The sequence below is a fragment of the Colletotrichum siamense genome (assembly GCF_013390195.1).
Source record: "Colletotrichum siamense strain Cg363 chromosome Unknown KSG_Cg363_contig04, whole genome shotgun sequence".
NCBI lineage: Eukaryota > Fungi > Ascomycota > Sordariomycetes > Glomerellales > Glomerellaceae > Colletotrichum > Colletotrichum siamense.
Genome location: NW_023501017.1, coordinates 3,949,790 through 3,972,281, shown reverse-complemented (window position 1 = coordinate 3,972,281; position 22,492 = coordinate 3,949,790). Strand labels below are relative to the sequence as shown.

The following is a 22,492-nucleotide window of genomic DNA, read 5'->3' as shown; positions in this document are numbered from 1 at the left end:
GGACCGGTGCTCACGCGGCATTATATTCCCCATGGGCAGAAGGGGATGGAGGGCACGCCGGGTGAGACACCAGTAAACACCAACCACCAAGTCCGAGATCCTAGCACCTGGCGGCAGACTGGGGAAAGAAGGCCAGCTTCCAAAAAAGAGACGATGCAGGTGCAGGGCTGAGCTGGCCGCCTTTGCTGGGGATTATCGACGGCGCCGCCCTTTGGCTGGTCACTCGACCGGGGCGCGCACCAATGAGAGGCCATGGTCAGCAGCTAGCGATGATGTGGTAGGACCCGGAGGGGGGTCTGGGGGCGCCACCCGCTGCCGCTGCCTGCCCCGTCGCTAACGCATCTGGTGCGGATAGGTAAGGTAAGGTAGGTAGGTACCTAGCTCTTGATCGCCAAAGGTGCCTTGTTGGGTGCAAGTACGAGGCATGCAGTCAGATCTGGGCAGTGCAGGGGACGAGGATAGGCATGGCTGCGAGGCTCCGAGATTGTCTTGTGCACCGACAAGAGGCCAATTGCGAGTGACGGGCTGTGGTTGCGAACGGAAAGGCCGTATGCCCCGTGTCTGAGGTGCATATGTTGGTGTCTTGAGGCGGTATTGAGGCCTTCTCGGTTGGGGCTTGTTCGTACAGAAGACGCAGCTGCTTTTGGTGAGCCAGGCGCCCAATTAACCCAATGAGACGCTCCATCTGTCGTCATAACTGACGTTGCGCGCCCAGCCTATCGGCACGCCTAACCCGGCAGAGTCATCCTCCCAAAATATAGACTGAGGTATTGCGGTGCCTTGCCGTGCTTACCACAGAACCTTGAAGACAGGTGTCACCGAAGAATGGATGTAGCCTTTGTGGTAGCTGAAACGCAGCCTTGCCGTGTCTTGGTTGCTCGCCGGCTTAAGGCAAAACAAGTCAACGGCGAGATGAGGTTGAGCTGCCTAGGCGCAGACGACGTTGACTGCACGCAGATATGTTGCAGCCTGATTCCTCATTACTCGTTGCTGAATGTCTGCCTGGAGTCTCGGCAGCATCAGTTGTCTCATCATGGAATTCTGCGCATGTGTTGTGCCCAAGTCAGCGCGAGCATCTTGGGCTGAGTGCGCGGGTGGGGCCGTCGAGCATCGTGAGATAGGTAGTAGAAGCTGGACGGAACTTGGGAAATCGATTTTGGGGCTGTTCTGGTACCCCCGAAGCATGGAATCCGACGCCCGGGCCTCTTCAGGGGTACCTATTTTGACCGCTGTAGAAAATCTGCTGCAAAAAAAAAAAAACCCGACGACGGGATGAACTCGACATGGTCTGTGCGCCAGCAACTGGTTGTTTGGTGGGGTGCATTTGTTGACCAAACATTGGTCTCGACTCTCACCAGTGAAGACAGAGTCCAAAGCTGACAACTTCGAATTGGCTATTCCAAACAACACACAACCGCGGCCGAAGCCTACTACTTCCCGTCATGTCTATGCTATCAATTCACCTGGAGCAAATAGCTCTGTCGTGCGAAGGCATCGACTCTCTCCCGTACGCATCCTACCCCTCCTTCCGCGAATTCCACTGACGCGCCTCAGATTCCCACCTCCCAAAATCTTTACAAACGCTATGCTTTACAACAGCGACATCACCTCTCTGATCCGCGACACCGAAGCCCACGAACGTGCCCTCTTCTCCGTCCCACCTCCCCCAGCTCCCGCCACCTCCCAGAACCCAGACCCGAAGCCCAACAACCGCCGCCAGACCGTCTTCAACGTCGCTTCGGGTGAGGTCACGACTGGCCCCCCGGCAACCCGTGGAGGTGGCGGCGGCGGGCCTCGTAGACACACCGCCGTATCTGCCGTTTTGGGAGGCGATCTGCACGACCAGCTACGCCGCGGCGAGCGTCAGGCAGCTAGCAAGGGCGGTGACGTCGACGTCGAGGTCTTGCTGAAGGGAGCGACGAAGCTCTGTGGTGTTTACGCACTGCCCGGAGCTCTGGAGAGAATCCCACAGCTGAGGAACCGTTACGCACACCAGACGAACACGCTGGCATACTACGAAGCCAAGGTCGCCGAGCACCAGGCCGCGCTGGAGAGGATGAACAAGGACCACTGGATGGGCGACGAGGAGGAGCCAGAAGACGACGACGAAGAAGAAGACGAGGACATGATGACCGAAGAGGAATACCGGGCCGAGGAAGAGCTAGTGCGCGACCTCGACAGGAAGAAGCGCGAGCTGCAGCAGCGGCTGCGCGCGATGGACAAGGACTTGGGCGGGCTGTTGAACATGTGAACGGATTGGCACTTTACGAGGCTACGACCATGATACCCAATGCGAGTTCAGAAATTATTTTTACATGTTTTGTACAGAATTGCCGAGTGTCCTAACACGACAGGCCGTCTTGCCCGTTGGCGCCCTTGCCGCCCTCTCTCGCTGCGACGAGCGTCTCCAAAAACTCGCCGACATCCTGCGCGCCGCCAATCTCGTACTTGTCGTTGATGACAAAGTGCGGCACGCCTCTCACGCCCATCCGGTACGCATCCTCGACTTGCCTGTCCACCTCCTCGCCTCCCTTGCCCTCCTCGAGCCACTTCTTGACCTCTTCCTTTGCTAGTCCACCACGGACGGCAGAGTCCACAATCGTGTCCCAGCTGGTGATGTCGCCGCCCTCCTCAAAGTAGCTCTTCATGATCGAAGTCACCACGGCGTTCTCAACCTCGGGGCCCTTGGTCTTGGCCAGCTGTATCGCGCGGTGGGCGTCGCGCGTGTGTCCGACCTTGCCGTCAAACGTAAAATTGAAGCCCTCCGCGGCGCCGAGCTTCTTCATGCGCGCGTGCATCATCTCAAGCCTGTCGGCGCCGAAGCGCGCCGCCATGCGCTCGTTGACGGGGACGCCCTTCTTGGGCGCCGTCGGGTCCAGGTAGTATGCCTGCCACGAGACGTTGAACTTGTCTTCCTTGCCTGCAGGGTAGGTCTTTTGGTACAGGTCAATTGCCCTGTTGAGACGGGCCTTGCCGAGGTAGCACTATCTCTTGTCAGCCAGTGAGTGTGTAAGTGAGGGTTGGCGGGGCTTACAAAGGGGCAGACTGGGTCTGAAATGACTTTGATGTTGAAGTTGGCCATTTTGCTCACTTGCCGTGCCGCGTTCATTCGATAACGCCAAAAATTGATGCAAATATTTTTATAAGTCGAGATCTTGGCCACACCAACATTCAGTCAGGGATGACAGCCGTAAAATGGTATTTATGATGACCCGGCCTCGGGCCTAAGCTCAGATACGGGCGGGACTCCGCCAGGTGCCGATGCCGACCTGATTACCAATCACTTCGGGGCGCGCTCCGGACGGAATCTTTTCTTGGCCGGCGGGACGGTTCCTCATCAATGACTGCCCCGCCATTATTCAGCCCCAGGTGCCGCCGTGGCGGCGTTGGAATTAGATTCCGATATAGTTCGGCACTTGATTCAGTGGATTTGCCAGGGGGGGCCGTTTTACTTTGTTGCCGCAGACCCTGACTCGAAGCTGCTCGAGCTGTGGTGCCGACGGCAACTGTGCTATACCTAGAGTGTGACATCGTTCCACATGAACTGTGACAGTCTCGCTAGATTTACGACGAGCAACGACAACGATATACGAGTAATTGGTCAATACATACGTGAGCAACTGCCCACAACCTTTCGTTTATCACGTGTATTTGCAAGGCACCTTGACTGCTGTCTGAAAGTAAAGAACTGGACGCAACCAACCCCCCCGCAATGCGTAAGAACTCGGGTATCATCTAAACCTTCACCTCTTAGTCAACAAAGTAGCGTTCAGTTGCCTCTCTCAACCTCTCGTGATTACGGGAGCGTCGAGCTTCGTAACTCCCCCGCGGATGTCTCCGTCGGTCGTCTCTTCTCCAGCGTGAAGGATACATGCCGTCCACGCTTGAGCCGCCACGTTCTGAGCTGGGGCTTTGAGACCGCCGACGCTTTGGAACGACGTCTGGATATTGTACAGCGCGGTCCCAATTCTTCAACGACGTATATGGACTCCGAAGCCAAGCTCTGAGTTCGTGGAGTAGCAGCCGAGTGTTCTCACGTCCCAGAAATTCCTGGATCAACTCCTCCGCCTGGCCCATGCTGCCCTGCATGTCCACGGTCTTCAAAATCGCGACAATGTATTCCAAAAGAAATTCGGCATTGTTGGCTCTGCGACGCCGAACAGGGTCTGCTTCTGGCGTGCGCGCATCGTTATCTGGGGACAGGAACTCGAACACCTGGAGTTCGCGCCGGAGGAACGTCCGAGCACGGGACACCAACTCAGAGTCAGATGCGAACATCTGTGGAGTCAGGTCTCGGTACCTAGATATTCGGTTCGAGCCGACATGGAGCGAATACAGTTGGCGGCGATACACGTCTCGTCGGCGCGCAATCGTCTCATCCTGAGAAGGAACAAATGTTCGATACGAGGAGTGGGCATTCTGCGGTCGCGGTCGCCTGGGTCGTACTTGGGAGTAGTATCGCCTCTCTTGTTGGGCCACAGCGGCGTTTCCTGCCGTTTTGGCAGCCGCCGGCGCCGGTGCAGGCTTGAACGTTTTCCACTGCTTCTGGTCGTCGCTAAAGTCATAACGGACTTCTTTGATCTCGGTCTTGCACAGAGGACATGCTGCTTGTTGTTCCAGCCATGTTACCAGACAGAGGTAGTCGAAGTTTCGGTGGTGGCAGGGTTGCGCTTCGCAGCCTTCGGTGATTTGGTCGAGGCAGATGACGCAACAATCGTCGGCTGATGCGCCCCGCTCGGGTTCCGTTGGCCGTGATGAGATCTCCTGCAGCGTCGTTTGCAGAACAGCGGACTGAAGATCTCGAGAGCTCGAGTTGTCGCTCTTCGCTGCTTCGGGGGACATGCCAGTAGCACAAAGCACAATCCAACGCGGTAGAAAGGATGGCAATGTGGTGTTCGAGGTGATGGTTGATGGACGGCGGCTAGGCGTATGGAGCTGTTAGTAAGCTGAGGCCAGTGGCCCGATAAGATAAGAATTTGAAGTGGGGCACGGGCTCGCATCTGCCATAGGTACCAGGACGCGTTTAGTGGTTTCTCGGTCGCGTCTCGACCGCGTTCTCCCTCCACTGCGAATCCACTGGTACATCAGTACAGTACCTGCACACTTCGTCAAAACAGACTGCTGCACTTTGAAGTACGCCTCTTCAATGACGTACACGACCGGCTGCTAGCATTGCTTCGACATGGACGACCAGACAAAGGCAGATTACGAGTCGCAATCCCAAAAACTACGCGCTGAACTCAAGAGCTGGGAAACCTCGTGGGCTAAGTCCCATGATGGCAAGAAGCCGGGAAGAGACGACATCAAGCGCAATGCTGACATTGGTATGGTTCACGAGAACGGAGGAAGGCTCACATACTGACGATTGAGCAGCACAAAAATACAAGCAATACAACAAAGTACGCGACATCCTCTCGGGAAAGGTTGCACCGCCCACAAAAGAAGATCCGAAAGCAAAGAGAAAGGAGAACACTGCTCCTGTAACGACTCCGTCCAAACGACACAAACATGCCGAAACCCCCTCGAAAAGAAGATCGATACCCGATGGCGCGAACCTCAACAGCACTCCCTCGATTTCCAAAACCTTGTTCAGCCCTGTTGCTCCGAGGTCAATCGGCCCAACGCCGCAGCGCGATGGTCGGGTTCTTGGACTGTTTGACCTCATGGTTGAACGAGAACTTGGCACACCGTCGAGGAAGAACGGGTCTCTCAACACAACTGCCGACTCGAGACCGATGACGACGCCGAGAAAGCGTGCCACGCCCATGGACGAAGAGAAACTCGGGCGAACCCCAATGTCAACAAGCAAGAGGCAGATGTTGGATAGTTTCATGACGCCGCTTAAAAATAAGGAAGGGGCCCAGGTGGTCGATGCAAAGACTCCGACAACAGTTTCGAAGCTTCAGTTTAGCACGCCGTCTTTTCTCAAGAGACACACCCAGCCACCTCCCGCCGAAAGCACCGACTTCGCCGCCCCACCGCTGCGTTTACCCCGGAAACCTATGGTGCGCGGCCTCAGCGCCATTGTGGCCAGTCTTAGGAAGGTCGAGGAGGAGCAGCTTGACGATGATTTGGAGGCTCTGCGAGAAGCTGAAGGTGCAGAGCCGCAGCCCAAGGCTCCTCCGAAACCGAAAGAGGACTTGCTTGCTTCGGACAGTCAGGTGCATCTGCCACTGGGCGGCTTTGACGATGAGGGGATGTACGATAGTGTCGATGAGGAGCAGGTGGGCCGGGACGGGAAGCCTTTGAAGATATTCAAGAAGAAGGGACAGAAACGAACGACCAGACGCGTCAATATGAAGCCGACTCAAGTCAAGAGACCGTCGGCTCCTGTTGAGGGCCGCGATGAAGACGACGAGATCGTCCCGGAAACGCAGGCCAATGGAGCTGATGACGATTTCGATGAGCTTGGCGACGCGGGATCGGGCTCAGACTTTGAAGCGGCAGCTCCCAAAGCTAGCAACGCGAAGAAAACGGAAAAGGTGGGAACGGTCAAGAAGGCTGTCAGGAAGGTGAACGAAATGGCCCACACCAACTTCCGAAGATTGAAGTTGAAAAACCACGGCGCAAAAGGAGGACCGGGGTACAACAGTAGGTTCAGAAGACGGCGCTGATTTGGTCACACATGCATGGCACGGCGTTATGGCAAGCGATACCGCAGTCATTGGTATTAATGAGGTAATGCCCAATATACAAGTTTATCATGGCTCATACGCAATTTGCCTTCCCTGGGTATAACAAACATGTACAGCCCTCGTTCCTCTTCATCCAAGTACACGACTTCTCAGGCGAAACAGGAGGACAGAAAGGTAGAACGTCGCAAAGTCACAGCTGATCGATACCATGAACCATGACAGACCGGCTGAGAAAACGACGCGATTCACGAGGAAGCGGTCTTCATCGGGCATATCTGCGGGTATCTCGCCATCCTTCTCAACCAGCCACTCGTCCTCATTCCAGATGTCTTCATCCCGTTCAACTGGGCAGAGTTCCAGCTCCATGAATCTGGTAATCAGGCCTTGCCCGCGATCAATCCGTTCCTGTATGCGGGTTAGACAATGCTGTCGTCGCTCATCTTTGACAACTGGCATGATTCCCTCCCCCTTTCGAACGACCGGAGGCACAGAGAACTCAATCTTTTGTCGATATCCTTGCGCCCTGTTCTCAATTTCGGCCAGCAGCCACACTACTGCCATGTGGTCTTTAAACAGTGCCCACATCCAGCACGTGGCCATGGCGATTTGCAGCAGCATGTTCCTGGCCACCTCAGGCGTGTCGAGCCCGTGAAACTGCGCACCGCAACAGTTCTTCAGGGCTTGCTGTCGGTTGAGGATCTCACGATAAGTTCGAAGGCGCGGCGGCATGGCTTTGTAAAGGTGAGGGCTCCACTTCCTCGCCCTCTCTTCCAGCAGGTTCTCTGTATGCCACCTCTCGTCCCAGAAGGATCTCCAGAAATCGGTGAAGGTCTCGGCGATCGTCTGCGAGAAGGGAAAAGCCTGGAACAGCCTGGTTTTCCAGAAAGACGACCAGTCTGTCGCCAGAACAACGTGGAGGAAGAAACCAGCCACGTCGCTGGCGAGGAACTCGGGCATCAGGCGGGGTGGTTGAAGAATACCCATGATGTCGAACTCCTTGATGCGACGACCCAGCCGTGAGGCCGCCGGGAGCCTCGACGGCTTCGAGGGTGGTGTCGTGCTCATAATCTGGATTTTGGCGGTGCACTCTCGAGACTCGCTCGCTCCATCCCTGTCCTGCCGCGATAGAAGCGCGGGAAATGTGCCTTTTTGATGGCCACCATAACTGACGCACCGTAAGCCACGGGAGGTCTCGAAACAAAAACAAGCCAAAACGCGCTGACCGCGAGAGATGTGCTGGCACGTCTCCCTAAGCGCCAATTACTGTTCTCGGAGAAGTCCCGACCTGGGTGTTTAAGCGGATGCTGAGGCGTCTGATGTAAGACGGCACCCACATGTAAGCACTGCCCAGCGCAAACGAGCCTCCAATGTTCTGATTGATCCAGCAAGAGCCGGCTGTCCGGGTAAGACATGGCAGGATTAGCTGATCTTCAGCCATTTGGAACCTCTTGACCTAATCGGGTATGCGCACGCCTCACTGATGCGTTCGGTCCGCGTTGGCGGTATCAGGTGTCGTCGCTCTCACAACAACTCCTTTGTAAGTTATGATTGTTGTTGATGCGTCTCAACCTTGGGCTGACGCTGGAACTATTCACAGTCGGAGAACCTGGAATTCGTCTACGCCACTTCTTGAGGGGTTTCTATCGCGGTTACAAGGAGGGTCTTCTCTGCCACGAGCGCTTCGCTTGTCGCGCCAAGCCCACCTGCTTGCAAAAGTTCTTCCTGAGCCTTCGCATTCAGTCTCACCCACATTTTCCTCCTCAATTCCAACCCGTCGAGAAACACCTGGAACCATGAGGGATCAAACGGCGGCAACCGTCTCCCGACGCCGTTCTCGGGCTCGCCCGCCAGCGCCCGCACAGTCTCAAAGTACTCCTCAAAGTGTGGGTGCACCAGTGGAAACTTGTCACCCATTTCCGCAACGCGATCGGCCTCCCACTTGGCCTGCTCTTCTGCCGGCGGCAGTCTCGCCCTTCCGGAAAGCACGCGCGCCGCCAGGACGGCTTGCCACTCAAAGATTTTGAACGTCAGGCCCGCTGCCACGGCGCCGATGAATAGGAGCGTCGGGTCGCGGTGGTAGATGACGTGCTGGTAAAGCCCCGTTACGCGGTTGTTACGGACCTCGACGGATGGCAGGAAGGGCAGCGTCCAGGTAAAGCCCGTCGCGAAGATGATGCTGTCGACGTCCGAGACCGACGTGCCGTCTATGAAGTGCACTGTCCGGCCCTCGATGCGCGAAATTGTGGCCTGTCGGGAAATTTTGGGGTGGTGAAAGGCGCCGTCGCCAAAATAGAGGTTGGCCTTGCGCCCATTCACGACGGAGTAGATGGGGAGTTTTGCTGTGTTGATGAGGTCAACTGAAATGTCGGCTCCTGAGACGGAGGCGCCGACAACCACGACGCGCTGAGCTTGTCAGCTACGGTTTGCACATCGATGACAGAGTGACGAACCTTTCCACAGAAATCTTCCCTTCCGCGGTAGTGTTTGCTGTGGATGACACTGCCCGGGCGAGCTCTCTCAAACTCCTCGAGGCCCTCAATCTTGGGGACGTAGGGAACCCAGTAGTGTCCCGTCGCGACGACAACCGCGTCGAACCGTTCAACCCACCACTCATCCGAGTCTTTGCCCTCCTTTCTCAGGACAACTTTCCACTCATCCCCCACCTTCTCGGCCAGCTCAACGGTGGTGTTATAAGACACAAAGCCCTCATACTCGTCGACAATGCGCCGGACGTAATCTCTCATGACGGTCCAGTGACGAAATGGCGTTGAAGGGCCGTGCAGGGCGATTGAGTTGGGTGTCCGCTCCTCTGAGATGGGAGCGTCCGAGAAGGACATGGGGATTGCGTCGACATTGGTCTCGAGGTACGGGTAGATGCCGGACTCGGTGAAGCGCGGGGTCTTCTGTGTCGGGGTCTGCGCCGGAAAAGACTCCGGGACCGGGATGGGTCTGTCGGCGGTGCGGTCGGCGAGGGAGGTGAAGTCGGTGAGGTGAGGTGGCGCTTCCTTGTCGCCAATCCTGCGGGTGTCAGTGCATGCGTGCCGCCATCATGGCCCGTCCCGTCCAGTCTGGTTCGTCCCATTCTGCTGGTCTCATCTCATCTTCGTAGAGATGCTTCAACCACGTTTATGCTAGAATGAAGGATGCCAAAGATTCCAAGCAACATACCCATCCGGGTTCTCGTCTCGAGCATCTTGCACCCCGGTCTTTACTTGCCAGGATCTCCAACCATCAAGGTGCTCTCGAAGCGACTTGATATGAGGGCAGCTGGCCCGCAGCGCGACAAACAAAGTCCCAGAGGTCCAATGAGAGAAACTAGGTACTCACCAGCACCCGCCGCTCGCCTCCCGGCGCTCAAACACACGAATGACGTCGAAAGCCTTCTCCTTTGCTAGCGCATCAATGGCAATGGCCCCCGCCGGCCCCGCGCCGATGACTGCGACTCTCTTGATTGCGCCCATGGCATACGCACACGACTAGACAGAACGAGAGAGATGATGAAGGACAGAGAGGGGGATCAAGATCTCAACAAATCGCTATAGCCAAACAGATAAGAGCGCCAAAAGCTCGCCGCGCGCATGCAGTGCGAGTCTTTTTAAAATGTCCCCCGACAGCGTGGGTTCGGCCCAAGGGACCAGGGAGCAGGGGTCCTACTGTTGAAGACAGCTGCGATCGCCCAATCACGCCGTCGCAAACCGCCTGACGGGGGCAGTCTTACAGGGATACAGGGGGCCGAAGCTATGGCGCCATGTGCGGGCAGAGGGTGCGTCTCTGTGCGATTGATCATCTTAGCGTCCGATGGCGTTATCCCGCGGTGCGCAGACGCAAACGCTGTTCCAAACCAAACCCCATCAAAGGACCGGAGGGCTCGACGGAGGTCGCTCCGAGGCGGGGTCCCATCTTCGGGGGGGGGATGACCCGACCCGGGTGGGTGAGGTGAGATCGGAGCGGGACGGCCATCAAGGTTCGCAAAGTCGCCAACATTTAGGTCTTGGACCCTGGAATCCGAGTTTGCGATAAGCTGAAAGATGGGGGGACTTGACGCAGGTGGCAGGGATGACATGGGCAATGACTGGGATCGAGAGAGTCTGGAGGAGGACCTGGATGGCCGGCTTGTAGGACATGATCAAAATGCGTTCCCTCTGCTGTTTCTACGATGACGACGAACGTCGACAAGCTAGGGAAAATGGACTCGAAGACGGCTAAGGCGATGGTGTGTGACACACCAACCGATCAGTCGGTGGTGGCAGCCGATGACAAGGTGGATTGGGATGCCGGCCAGGAGCAGAGAGCGAAGAGGAAGTAAGAATGAGGATCCTTTCAAGAAATGCTTAGTTGACTTTGGCTTCTAGGATCGATATGACGGTCCTCCCCCTTCTGGTCCTCGGACTCCTCATGTTCCAACTCGACCGTATGAACCTCGCAAGCGCTCTCACTGCGGGATTCGCCAAGGATATCGACGTGAGCCAGGACACCATCAACTTGGGGAACCAGCTCATGTTCATGGGCACTGTCGTTCTAGAAATACCATGCAATTTGCTGCTGCAACGGGTGAGTCGGACTGCCTCTGCATTGCTAATGCTTGGCGACTAACCACGCCTCCACCCTCAGTTCGGTCCACGAAAATGGATTTCCCTTCAGGTGTTGCTCTTTGGCCTTGTCGGAACTCTCCAAGTCCTCGTCAAGAATCGCGCCGGCTTCCTCGCCATCCGCCTGATGCTCGGCTTCACGGAGGCGGGCTACATTCCGGCATCGATTTTCACGCTTTCAACATGGTATACGAAGCGAGAGCTGGCCAAGCGCGTTGCCATCTTCATGTTTGGCCAATTCGGTGGTAACGGCTTGAGCCCTCTACTGGCATCGGGCATCCTAAAAATGGAGGGTCATCTTGGCTTGAAGGGTTGGCAGTGGCTTTTTTTGTGTAAGAGCCCTTGAATCCTGCACGATTGGTAGCATACTAACAGAATCGTGCTTCAGTGGAGGGTCTTTTTACTCTTGCGGTGGCTTTGATGTTCATCTTACTCCTCCCCGGCTCGCCCGACACCCCGAAACCGATAGGAAGCCCGGGCCCGGTCCGATTCTCGAGAAACCAGCAGCAGATCCTCCAGAAGCGCCTTGAGATTGACGGTCAGGTAAAGAGACATGGTATCCACGGTCTTGAAATCCCTTGGGCTCTGGTTTGGAAGACTGTCAGCCACTACAGGCGGTGGCCGCATTACGTCTCCACGTTTTGCGCATTCTCGACCTGGTCACCATTGACGACGTATACTCCTTCAATCATCATGTGCGTTCTACATCTCGCAAGAAAGAACTTTTCTAACTCACAGCAGGGCCCTCGGCTTCGATCGGATCAGCGCCAACGCACTGGCAGCGGTCGGTGCCACTCTTGCCATGGTGGTCGTCTTTGCGTTCGCAACAATGAGCGACAGAACGAACAAACGAGGAGGGACCGTCTTGACGGCGCACATATGCTATTTAACCATCTTGGTGGTTGCCCGCAGTGTTCATCCGCATGTTGGAAAATGGCCCAGATGGGGACTGTGGACGGCCATCAACGCCTTTTCGGTTTCCTACCATCCGGCGCATAACACCTGGGTGCAGGTGAACTGTCGCGAGGCAGGGGAGCGGAGCATTGCTATTGCGTAAGTTGTAATATGCTACTTATGGATGATGATGCTGACGAAAACTAGGATGTGGGTGATGTCCGCCATCAGTGGTCTTATGGTCGGTTCTCAATATTTCAGGGCGAACGATCTTCCTTTGTAAGAGTCCGAACACTAAAGAGAGTTACCATCATCTGACTAGTCAATAGCTACGACAGGGGACTCCTTACGATGATCATCATGGTTTCGGTCGGAATGGCGTTTGCGCTGTTGCAGGAGTTGGTGTACTTCGTGCACAACCGGCGAGTAGCTCAAGGGAAGCACAAGTCTAAGGATGGTTCGGAGCCGTACGTGTATTCTTACTAGACGTTGCACGTGGTTAGAAGTTATGACGCAGATGAGGTGTTGAGCATTATGAAGGCGTTGGTAGGCTTTGGCAAAGGGGTTAGTACCTGTCGTAGAAAATGGCAAAAGGCTGCAGTAGCAGGCATAGATATTATGGCAACAACCAAAACTACTGTCCAGAATGGATACTTGGAATGTACAGGTTCTCCTTCATCCATACACAAACATCAGTGACCATGGTTGTGACCGTCAATGTGCTCATCAAAACGCTTACGCAGCTTGGATTTGACTTCGGTCCAGCCAGTGCCGTTGGCCCGGAGTAGGGTTGTGATCTCGTTCATATCGATGTCAAGGACCTTCTCGATATACCTGGGCAGCTGGGTGTTGTCCCAATTACCAGCCATGTCGGCCCTGATGGCACGACCGTTATCGCCGGCACCATAGCCGTACAGAGTGACATCCGTGGCCGTATGTCCGCCCGTGGACCAGTGAACACCAGACCTGCTAGAGAGCAGCCGTCCAAGATCAGAACTCAGATCGCTCGATTCGAGGAGAGTATTGATCTCGGCATCTTTGGCGTCGGCAAGACCATATTCGGGCAAGATCTCGCTGATGAGGAAAGACTTCTTGTCAGAGCCAGTGTATGCTTCCCAAAGCTTCATGAGAGCTTGGGTGGAGGCGTTAACATTGGCCATGGGAAGAGGGTTAAAGCCATTTAGCGTAAGACCACCGCACTCGTGGTCCGCGGCTGACATGAGCATCGTGTCGGGGTGCTTGTCGATCCATTCCCGGACGAAGCCCATAACCTCGTTGTAGTGTACGGTGTCGAAGAGGTGGGCGGCGGGGTCGTTGGCGTGGCCAGCATGATCGATACGGGAGGCTTCGATCATCAGAAAGTATCCCACGTCTTGGGAACCTTGTGTGAGGGAGTTGAGAGCGGTCTCAACCATCTCGAGAAGAGAGGGCTCTTTCTCGGGTTGACGAGATCTGTCAATCTCGTACATCATGTGGTCTGGACAATGTCAGCCTCGTCAGGACCAACATCAGGTGATCCTACCATCGTTGAACAGGCCAATGTAGGGGATGCCGATGTCGCCAAGACCCTTGTTTAGAGCATCAAAAGCAGGACGATCCTGCATGATGTGGTATCCATTCTCCTCGGCGAACCCAAAGAGATTGAGTTCATCTTCGCGGCAGGAGGTCGAGTCTGATTGCGGCTTAAAGAAGCATCGACCTCCTCCAAGCAGAACGTCGACAACTGGGCCGAGCGGGTGATTATACCCTATTTCGTGCTCCGCAATCTTTTCGTAGGAGCCCCGATTAGCAACATGAGCGGCATAGCCTGGTTTTTTTAGTCTCGAATTTTGCCTCAAGGATGGGAGAACAGACTTGCAGGGGTGGCGTGGGTGATGGTGCTTGTAACGACCAAGCCGGTCTTCATGCCCGCGAACTTGGCAGCCTCAAGGATGGATCCAACGGGCTTGCCGTCAGGGTCGACGCCAATAGCTGGTTCTTGTTAGGCTATGCCCCTCAAAGATGATTTTCATTCAACCTACCAGAGTTGTATGTCTTCACGCCGCAGGCAAAGGCAGTCCCGGAGGCTGCAGAGTCTGTGATCAAGTTATCGCTGGATTGGGTGCGGACATTCCCAATCACCTCAATGATGTCGTCAGTAGGGGGGTTCGTGATAATGGGTTCGCTCTTACCAGCTTGTCTGCTGCCAGTTGTATGCTAACTGGAGCTCCTTCGTTCTGGCCATTCTGCATCAAGGAAACGTAGTCCCTAGCCATGGTTTGGGATGCCGGCCCATATCCATCGGGGACGATGTAGATGAAGTTCTTCACATCTACGGCAAACGCGGCATTTGCCAGCGCGAAAAGAGAAAGTGAAGCTGTATGCATCTTGGCAATTTGCTCATGGACCAGTGAATGTGTGATTTGGAAAGATGCAGAGGGCAGATTTTTTTCTCGCGACAAGGAGGGACAACAAGGACCTCAGGGTGGTCGCAAGAACCAATTTCCTCTCAAGGTGATGGCCAAATGATTCGGCTATATATGTACTCGACTCTGAACATCTTGGCTTCATTACATGTAATGCAACGCACATCAATAATTCGACGAATGCAGTCCGCCAGCGATGCAGGCTCTCTTGGCATGACGGATCACATTCAATGGCGGCAGATGATTTGAGCGGGAGGACGCACTAGTCTTCTACCACCACTGTGAGGAATTTCCAAGACATCGATAACGGAATTGAGGCCGGCCTTTGCTGAATGTCTCGCAGAAAGATGACAATGCATTGTCCCGTCGCCTGTTGCAGATCATCAGTGATGCACTTCGGGATCCATGCCAAGCCGCTTCCTAGCGGAGGTGAGGCTTGGCGGACGGAGAAATGATGGACTAGCCCCCAATGGACGCCACCCAATGTGCAACGTGCCCACGGCAGCGTTGGTAAGGAAGCATATTTCGACGTCGTTTGATGGTGTTTTCCCCTCATTTGGGCCTTGGCTGGGTGGTCCAGAGGGGAAGGTGGCACGACTGCTGCTGCTGCTGCAGAGGCCACGTGCCTTGGTCAGTCATACTCTGATAAGACATTGGAAGGTGAGAGATTTCTCACATTGCGGCAATGAGTTATTCTGCTGGTTTTGATGAAGTTGAGTCTGGTCGGTCATGAATGATGTAGGTAGTACCTACGGGAGGTAACTTATTCCATCACGCGACTCACTCATGATGGCGTTGACTACCAAAATCCAAACGCTTTTTTCCCTCAGATGAGCAATGCTTTTTCTTTTTCACTTCAGGGAGGCCCGGACAGGTATCCCCAGTATCGTAGCGCTGATCCACATGCTGATTTCGGCCAGGGCCTGTTGTGTCATTGGCCAGCCCATGTGTTTCAGTGGCTCTTCGCCCGCCAACACGCGTGCGTTGCGTCCCAGTCAGAGTAAGGCAAGAAAGAAAAAGGTCGACGCTCAATCAAGTTTTCTCTAGCAGGCTCACATCAATTGTACGAGTGTTTTGTCGACATTTTCAATCCTGAACAGGAGCATGCAGACATGTGGTGCTCTTTATGGCACCAAGATGGACTGGACTCCGTCAACCCCCCCCCCTGGGCCGCCTGTCCCGTGTGGTGTAAGCGCTGTGGCATTCATTGGCTCGCAGCTCTCGGGGAACGCAGCAGGGATCCGGGGCTGCCAATAATAACTTCCCGCGCGTCTGCAGTCGACCCGACAAGAAACACCTCGCCGTCCCATTTCTCCCCAAGAACACTTCGTTTTTTCTTCTCGTATTTGACAGAGGCGCTTAACAAAACAACGTTTCTCCAAGTCGCAATGACGGCACCTCATCCGCAGCTCAACCCTGGCCACCAGATCGAGAGCAGCGCAATGGATTGGCCGAAAATCCCCCAAGCTGTCGGACCTCATTTAAATTGCTCCATTCGCCTTGCCAATTCGCGATGGTCTGTTTCGAATGGCTTCACAGCCCGGCTGCTCGAATGGGCCACGACAGGCCCAGAAGTCTGGACCCCGGAGAGGCTGTTTGCTGTCCATGCCAGTCATACAAGACGGGGCTGCCCCTCGCCTCAAACCAGTGTTCGAGACTCCGTCATCAGCCTTCTTCGAGTACCCTCTAGTCATATTGACGCCTGCCCTTCGCTCTTTTCCTTCTGTCCTTACTCACTTTCCTTGTGTTTTGCCTTCCATTCTTTCTCCACGTCCTCTGCTGCTTTGCTGTCTCGCGTTCTGTTTCTGATCTGCGCTGATCATCATCTTTGTTCTCGCGCAAGGTCCCCCTCTCTTTTGTCCAGCGTGGTGCATCCCATTGTGGATATCATTTACTCATAATACCTCTTCTTGACGAAGAGACATACCCACTGGTTGACTTTCACTCATTTCCCACAATGTTTTCCAGTATTCGCATAGCAGACGTCTTGCTCCTCCTCCTGTTATCTCAGACTACGCAGGCTGGTCCGGTAAGACGTGCTGAGAGACTGTCAGTACATACAGCATAATGGTCGTACTCCACTAACATCAGTCGCAGTTTCGGAAGGGGCTGGAACTCTACCATCTCAGTCAGTGTCACCTCTAGTACACCAGAGTCAACGTACGTCCCCAAAACCTCCTTCGACGATCCTTACTCACACGAACACAGACATCTTTCCACCTCTGCCGCTGCAGTAACGGCAAAGGAGGAGGATGATGGATCTACACCAAGTCCTGTCTTCAGCACCATCGACGACACGAAAAGCACATCAGCAGCCACGCGAGGCCCCTCAACGACAGCTGTACAGTCGTCGAGCACCGCAGTCTTCCTCCCTCCTCCTCTGAGCACGATATCAGTACCGTCAACAATATCAGGCGGTGCTTCCACGACCACTGTAGCCACTCTGCCTCCCATGTTCAGCTCTATCGCTCTACCTCCGTATCCGACAACAGGCCTTCGAAATGGGTCGGCCCTCCTGCCAGCAAGCAGTCTGACTGAAACCCCGACCGGGCCGACCACGACCGCCGCAGGTGAAGAGGGTGCTTCGCGAGGACCTTCCAATGGGATGCAGTCGTCTTTGTCCTTTGCGTTCCCCGTCCCTGGCGAGACTACAACGACCTCCGTCCAGCCTGTCGCATCATCAACTTCTCTTGTGCTCAGCACCACCGCAAAGGCTGAAGCTTCATCTACGCCCGCCCCCACCTCCCATGATACCCCGGCTTCATCAACAACACCACTCCAGACCATACCCCCATCATCGGCAACTCTCAAGGTCACAGGCTCTCCCAACGTCGGCGTCCCCACCATTGAGACCTCGCTCCCCGCCGCCACGGCGACCATCTCCCCAGAGGTTGCAGCCAGAAACCTTGCCAACGCCAAGTCTTTCAATGTCCTCTTCGCCACCCTCACCGAGCAGTCTGCTTGTAGTAACGGCCAAGTCGCCTGCGTCAAAGGCAACATCGGAAAATGTGGCTCCGACGGCGCCTTCGACATCGTGAGCTGCGGTAACGACCAGTCATGCTTCGCCCTTCCTATGAACACAACAGAGGGGGTCGTCGTCGGCTGCTACAACCCTACCGTCGCGAGCAACATTCTCGGAGAGGCTGTGTCTGCCCCGGGATCCTCTACAAGTGCCGCAGTATCAGAGGTCACAATGACTGTCACGCCAGTCGTCACCGCCACGTCCACAATCCAGGTGACTCCGCCGAGCAGCCCAGAGACCACAAGCCCAGCGGTCCCAATTGCCACCGCCACGTCTACGGTCCTCGTCGCCCCGCCTGAGAAGACTTCCTCGCCGGGCTTCACCACGACCGTCATCGTTACGAGGACGGTTGAGCCCGACCCGGCACCAACTACCACAGAAAGAGAGGGCACAACGGCTGCAGAGGAGCCCACGACACTGTCGACCTCCACCCGTCGTCGCACACGCAGCTCAACATCTGTAGAGACATCTGCACCGCCTGCGACCACCACTGTCACCGTCACCGGCACACTGACATTTGACCCGATCCCGTCCACTGTCCCGACAGTCCTCCCGACGGCGCCCGCGGCGAAGGCCAGCCCCGATGCTTTCGGATTCGTCATGACAGTCACGGAGAAGGAGATCGTGACGGCAACGGTCACAGTGAAGGAGACGGAGACAGTTACCGTCACAAAGGGCCAGTGAGAGAGCTGAGCGCCCATTCGAGAACGAATTAGAAAGAAATATTATTAATACCCTGTGCTTTACACCTCCTGTCAACTACGTAATCTAGGTTGGGAAAATAGCGTTGCTTTTAGATACTGTATCGCAATCAATTCAAAACATATTACAGACGAGAAGGATCACACAAAGAAGCAAGCGTGGTGAAGAATTATTTGTCTATGCTATGCAACTGATTTTCGTTGCTTCTGGTATCTCGTACGCAATGCAGATCTATGAGAGCCTCTCTATATGCGGCTCTAGTGCAAATCTGCCCGCGCTCTGCGTTCCTCTGTAGGTTCTCCAATCGGGTATCTCGAATGCTTTTGCAAAACCTCTCCAGAAAATCACCTCCGCAAGCCTGTCTGGCCAGATGCTTTGTCCTTCTCTATCCCAAAACGCCATTCATAACCCTCTACTGCGTATCACTCGCTGTCTGCACTGGTCTTAGCCATCTTAGACACAAACAACTGCACTTCTAAGGTGCTCTCGAGGGGCCGCTTCGGTGGACGCGAAGAGACCAGAGCATCGGCACCAGCACTAGGGGTGCTCCTAGAACTTGGCCCAGGCGACGTGTTCAGTTGTGTGATATCCATGTCGTTGAGTATCGATTGTTGGCCCAGCGTAGGGTCAGCCTCATCCCCATCGACCAGAGAGCCGAGCCAAGCTTCTCGAAAAGACAGTCCCAGAGCTAGAGACACCTCTCTCGCGACACTGTTGCCAACCACTCTCCACTGGTCTTTGGGCTGTCCCAGAATAACTTCATGGTCCAAGAATCCTTGGGCGCGCCGAGCTTCCATGACCGTCAAAATTCGATTCTGGTTCCAGTGCAGGATCCTGCCGAGTCGCGCGTCTGCTGGAGAAGGGGCTGTTGTCACCGTTTGCATAACCTTCTGAGGGAAGCACCTGCCCCACGCAGGCGAGGATGCTTGTGTGACCCTGTCGCCCTTCGCGGGGAAGAAGTCTCTCTCTGCCTTCGTCATGATTCCATGACCCTCCTTCCAAGTAGTTGTAAAGTTCATGCCGTAGGGATGGGTAGGTATAACACTAAGCTGGTTCCGGAGATACTTTGTATAACCATGTGCAAGGCGGTGGTCTGGGAAGGGGATGCAGATGTCAACCTTAGCATCGACGATGTCCGGAAGGTCTGCAGTTGCGTCTGCAGCTCCAACAAACTTGAATGGTGTGGGCATCACCAGCCGCTCGCCCATCGGCTCTTTGTTAGGCAATCTGCCAAGGGTTTTGGAACGAAAGACTGGCTGATAGTGTGAATGCGAGTGAAGAGGTAGCTCCGGGAGTTTGTGGCCCGGGGCTGCAAAGCATAGGAACACACGACTTCGGCTCTGTGGCGAGCCATAGGACCATGCGTCTAACAAGAAGAAGTGCGTCTGATACCCAAGCCCAACCAAGGCACAGATCAGTTGGCAGAACACGTCTTCGTTCTTTTCCCTGCGTGGTTGCACGATCTCCAGGACGTTCTCCAATAAGCCGTACCTGGGTCGGTAGGTGTCAATGAAAGAGGCAAAGGCGGCAACAAGTGACTGATTTTTGCGTTGCTCCGGGGTGGCCTTGTCGACGGTAAGGCGAGAGAAGCCTGGACACGGACTACCAGCAGACACGAAGTCCACTGTACCAATTTTCGGAACTTTATCGCTGAACTTGCCCTCCAACGCAAGTCGCTGCAGGTCGTCAATAGAGCCAGCGAAAGGATGTACTTCGCCCGGGGTATTTGCCATGTACGTGTGAATAGCACGTACGTTGATGTCATTAGCCCATTGCATCTCGATAGCCCCCCCTTCCTCAAGGCCGCGTCCAAAATTACCGCCTCCGCAAAACAGATCGACTCCTCGAAGCTTGGGGACCTGTTTTGAGGGATCGAACCCCTGCCTCAGCGTAGGAGGGGCATCGTCCATGCGAACGATCTGCCCTAATGAGTCGACATGGTGAGTAACAAAGAAGGCATTGCCGACGCCGTTTCGACCGTAGGGAGGCAATAACGGCTCGTCGCGTCTGAAGAAACGCACAAGACACCTGCCGTGGATGCGATAGGCATCGATCGAAGTCGTCTCGTTGCTGTAGACAAGCTCGTTCCGGGGTGTATTCGTGTTGGGTTCCAGTTGGCTTCTGCGAAACAGACGTCTAAGAACGACAATGTTCTCCTCGTCAGGACCTGAGACTAGCTCGTAAGGCTCAGCTAGGTCGTCAGGATTCTCAGGACTGATGAGAAGACTATCGCCGACTTTATAGGCGAAAGCCTCAATCTGGTGGTTACAACGTAGGTGGCTCTGCTGAACCGTAACCCATCGGTGTGTTGTCGGCTTAGTGAGGTATGTTTGTCGGCAAAAGAACTCTGCATTCGTGTCTGCAGCGCCTCCCCAGTGAATATCATGGATAGAGAGAACCTCGCTCTCTTTGATCTTAGGACATCCATCCCCACACGAGCAGTGGTCTGAGAGGAACAGCTCATTATTCCAAGGATACTTCATGGAACCACATAGGGTATCCACGGGTCTGTACAGCCAAATGACATCGAAGCACCGCTCTTCATCCCTCAACTTGTGGACTTTCTGGACCAATCCAAACCACCGGTCGACATCATCAAAGCCAGCAGCAACCTCTCTATCCCAGCGAGAGCCATCGCCATCCCTTGTCGTAGAAATAACATCGCCAACCCAGACCTCTCTGGTAACTTTCTCGTGTGCTTGGTGTGCAGCTGTATGGGGGCTTGGCGATGACTCTAACTTGTAAGCACTTATGAGATTGGTTCGCAACTTCTCGGCTCGGGGGCTTGGGGCCATGGCCTCCATCATCGAGCCGCATGGCAGATGATTGAAGAGCTCATATATGTAAGATGTAACGATGGTCTTGTCGATTTGGGCTGCTTTACCTGGTGCTGGGGAGGATGCGCCGCTGGTTGGGGTTGATGGTGTCTTCTTCGAAGTGTCTGGGTAGGCGGTGTAGTCGCGAATTTCTTTCCACATATAGATGGACTTGGTCTTTTGCTGACCGAGAACGCCATGTACCTCCTTGTAGATAAAGTCCAGATTGGCCACAATTGCTGTGCGGAAGTCGTTCCCTGGTAGCTGTTGTCGCCAGCGAGTGAATGCCTCAGAAGCCCCGTGGTGCTTTAAAAGCCATGCACTGAAATCAGATCGGAACTCTCTGAACAACACGCGACGTCCAGCATCTACCGCGGCGGAGAGGTAGTCGACGACATGCTTCGAAAGGTCTGCTATCCACATGAAACCCATGTGAAATCTTCTGTACTCTGGCGAAGGGGATTTCAGACGGTAATAAACACCCTCCTTATACTTGGTGTTCATCTGTGACTGGATCCATATCTCCTGACCAACCGTACTCTCAGACAGGCCATAGTTTCCGATAGGTAGCTTTTCAAAAGGAATTTTGGGTACAAAGTACCGAGCGTCGCCAACTGACAAGACTCCAGCCGCGAACATGACTTTGCAGCCAATTTTGATTGAAAGGTGTTGGAGTGGTCGCATCTCTCCTGGATATTGCATCTTCTTGTAGGCCTCTGTGAGCCCACCCATGTACGGTTCGGTAAATACGGTGAATTGGTCGAGTTCAATGTCAATGAAGTCGTCCCCTCCTTCACTTGTTCGCCGATGCTCCTCTAGCAACTTCTGGACGACCCTGAACTCCCGATCAACTGGAGCAGGGAGCTCCTGGCCCTGGTAGAGGTATCGCGGCGAAATAAGAGTGCTTGGCGGGAGGTCGACGGAGATGTTTGTGACCGGCTGAAAATCTGGCGGCAGGAAGACGGTTTGCGCGTCCCCACGAAACTCTCGCAGCACAGGCGCGTCATCCGACGGGTCGGCGACAGCCGGATTCTCTAAGACTCGCAGGATCTCGCGGTTCTCGATCTTAGCGAGATCATCGGCGGCTTCCCAGTCTCGGCCTTCATCGTAATCCGCAACCAACAGATTGCCAAGCTCGTCCTCGTAGTCTTCAATGGGGCCTGCATTAGGTAAGAAACTGCCGACATAATTAAAGGAAGGGGCTGACCTGGCATGGTGACTGCTCATTCTTACCATTCGGCAAGCGTTGCTCAGAAAGTAAGCGCAACACGCGCACGCGGCAGGCGCTGGCGCGTTGTGTGCTGTAGACGTTGTGAAAATGTGCAGGGATTTATGTTCGTTGGCGGGATGAGACTCGGGCACGCGTTGGTTGTGTGAGCAGTTGGGTCCGGGCGCGCCTCAAAGAGTCAAAGCTGTCGGCGCCCTGTTG

General features: G+C 54.9%; 10 protein-coding genes across 10 annotated transcripts; 4 read left to right on the top strand and 6 right to left on the bottom strand.

Annotated features, from left to right (window-relative positions):
- Window positions 1-1,442: 1,442 nt before the first annotated feature.
- On the top strand, window positions 1,443-2,251 carry CGCS363_v006961 (uncharacterized protein; the record flags this gene model as incomplete). The annotated part of the gene is made up of 2 exons (XM_036638810.1): window positions 1,443-1,507; window positions 1,555-2,251. 2 exons carry the CDS (start codon window positions 1,443-1,445, stop codon window positions 2,249-2,251), a joined length of 762 nt encoding a protein of 253 aa, XP_036495736.1.
- A 91-nt stretch (window positions 2,252-2,342) lies between these two features.
- Window positions 2,343-3,082, bottom strand: ywbO (Uncharacterized protein; the record flags this gene model as incomplete). The annotated part of the gene is made up of 2 exons (XM_036638809.1): window positions 2,343-2,984; window positions 3,035-3,082. The coding sequence occupies 2 exons, from the start codon at window positions 3,080-3,082 to the stop codon at window positions 2,343-2,345; spliced, it is 690 nt and encodes a 229-aa protein (XP_036496474.1).
- Window positions 3,083-3,750: 668 nt separating this feature from the next.
- CGCS363_v006959 (putative RING finger protein) lies at window positions 3,751-4,842 on the bottom strand (the record flags this gene model as incomplete). The annotated part of the gene is made up of 1 exon (XM_036638808.1): window positions 3,751-4,842. One exon carries the CDS (start codon window positions 4,840-4,842, stop codon window positions 3,751-3,753), a length of 1,092 nt encoding a protein of 363 aa, XP_036496697.1.
- Window positions 4,843-5,182: 340 nt separating this feature from the next.
- SLD2 (DNA replication regulator SLD2) lies at window positions 5,183-6,614 on the top strand (the record flags this gene model as incomplete). The annotated part of the gene is made up of 2 exons (XM_036638807.1): window positions 5,183-5,324; window positions 5,374-6,614. 2 exons carry the CDS (start codon window positions 5,183-5,185, stop codon window positions 6,612-6,614), a joined length of 1,383 nt encoding a protein of 460 aa, XP_036496696.1.
- Window positions 6,615-6,764: 150 nt separating this feature from the next.
- CGCS363_v006957 (uncharacterized protein) lies at window positions 6,765-7,700 on the bottom strand (the record flags this gene model as incomplete). The annotated part of the gene is made up of 1 exon (XM_036638806.1): window positions 6,765-7,700. The coding sequence occupies one exon, from the start codon at window positions 7,698-7,700 to the stop codon at window positions 6,765-6,767; it is 936 nt and encodes a 311-aa protein (XP_036496693.1).
- Window positions 7,701-8,252: 552 nt separating this feature from the next.
- fmo1-6 (Thiol-specific monooxygenase) lies at window positions 8,253-10,096 on the bottom strand (the record flags this gene model as incomplete). Its single annotated transcript, XM_036638805.1, has 3 exons — window positions 8,253-9,038; window positions 9,086-9,653; window positions 9,963-10,096. 3 exons carry the CDS (start codon window positions 10,094-10,096, stop codon window positions 8,253-8,255), a joined length of 1,488 nt encoding a protein of 495 aa, XP_036496534.1.
- Window positions 10,097-10,791: 695 nt separating this feature from the next.
- On the top strand, window positions 10,792-12,604 carry CGCS363_v006955 (putative transporter; the record flags this gene model as incomplete). Its single annotated transcript, XM_036638804.1, has 7 exons — window positions 10,792-10,937; window positions 10,988-11,186; window positions 11,247-11,556; window positions 11,613-11,919; window positions 11,966-12,277; window positions 12,326-12,397; window positions 12,448-12,604. The coding sequence occupies 7 exons, from the start codon at window positions 10,792-10,794 to the stop codon at window positions 12,602-12,604; spliced, it is 1,503 nt and encodes a 500-aa protein (XP_036496695.1).
- Window positions 12,605-12,810: 206 nt separating this feature from the next.
- On the bottom strand, window positions 12,811-14,484 carry PHO8-1 (Repressible alkaline phosphatase; the record flags this gene model as incomplete). The annotated part of the gene is made up of 5 exons (XM_036638803.1): window positions 12,811-13,595; window positions 13,641-13,925; window positions 13,973-14,089; window positions 14,140-14,239; window positions 14,290-14,484. The coding sequence occupies 5 exons, from the start codon at window positions 14,482-14,484 to the stop codon at window positions 12,811-12,813; spliced, it is 1,482 nt and encodes a 493-aa protein (XP_036496694.1).
- A 1,996-nt stretch (window positions 14,485-16,480) lies between these two features.
- Window positions 16,481-18,229, top strand: CGCS363_v006953 (uncharacterized protein; the record flags this gene model as incomplete). Its single annotated transcript, XM_036638802.1, has 3 exons — window positions 16,481-16,572; window positions 16,621-16,683; window positions 16,732-18,229. 3 exons carry the CDS (start codon window positions 16,481-16,483, stop codon window positions 18,227-18,229), a joined length of 1,653 nt encoding a protein of 550 aa, XP_036496690.1.
- Window positions 18,230-18,669: 440 nt separating this feature from the next.
- On the bottom strand, window positions 18,670-22,277 carry DNMT (DNA (cytosine-5)-methyltransferase PliMCI; the record flags this gene model as incomplete). Its single annotated transcript, XM_036638801.1, has 2 exons — window positions 18,670-22,223; window positions 22,271-22,277. 2 exons carry the CDS (start codon window positions 22,275-22,277, stop codon window positions 18,670-18,672), a joined length of 3,561 nt encoding a protein of 1,186 aa, XP_036496689.1.
- Between the last annotated feature and the right edge of the window lie 215 nt (window positions 22,278-22,492).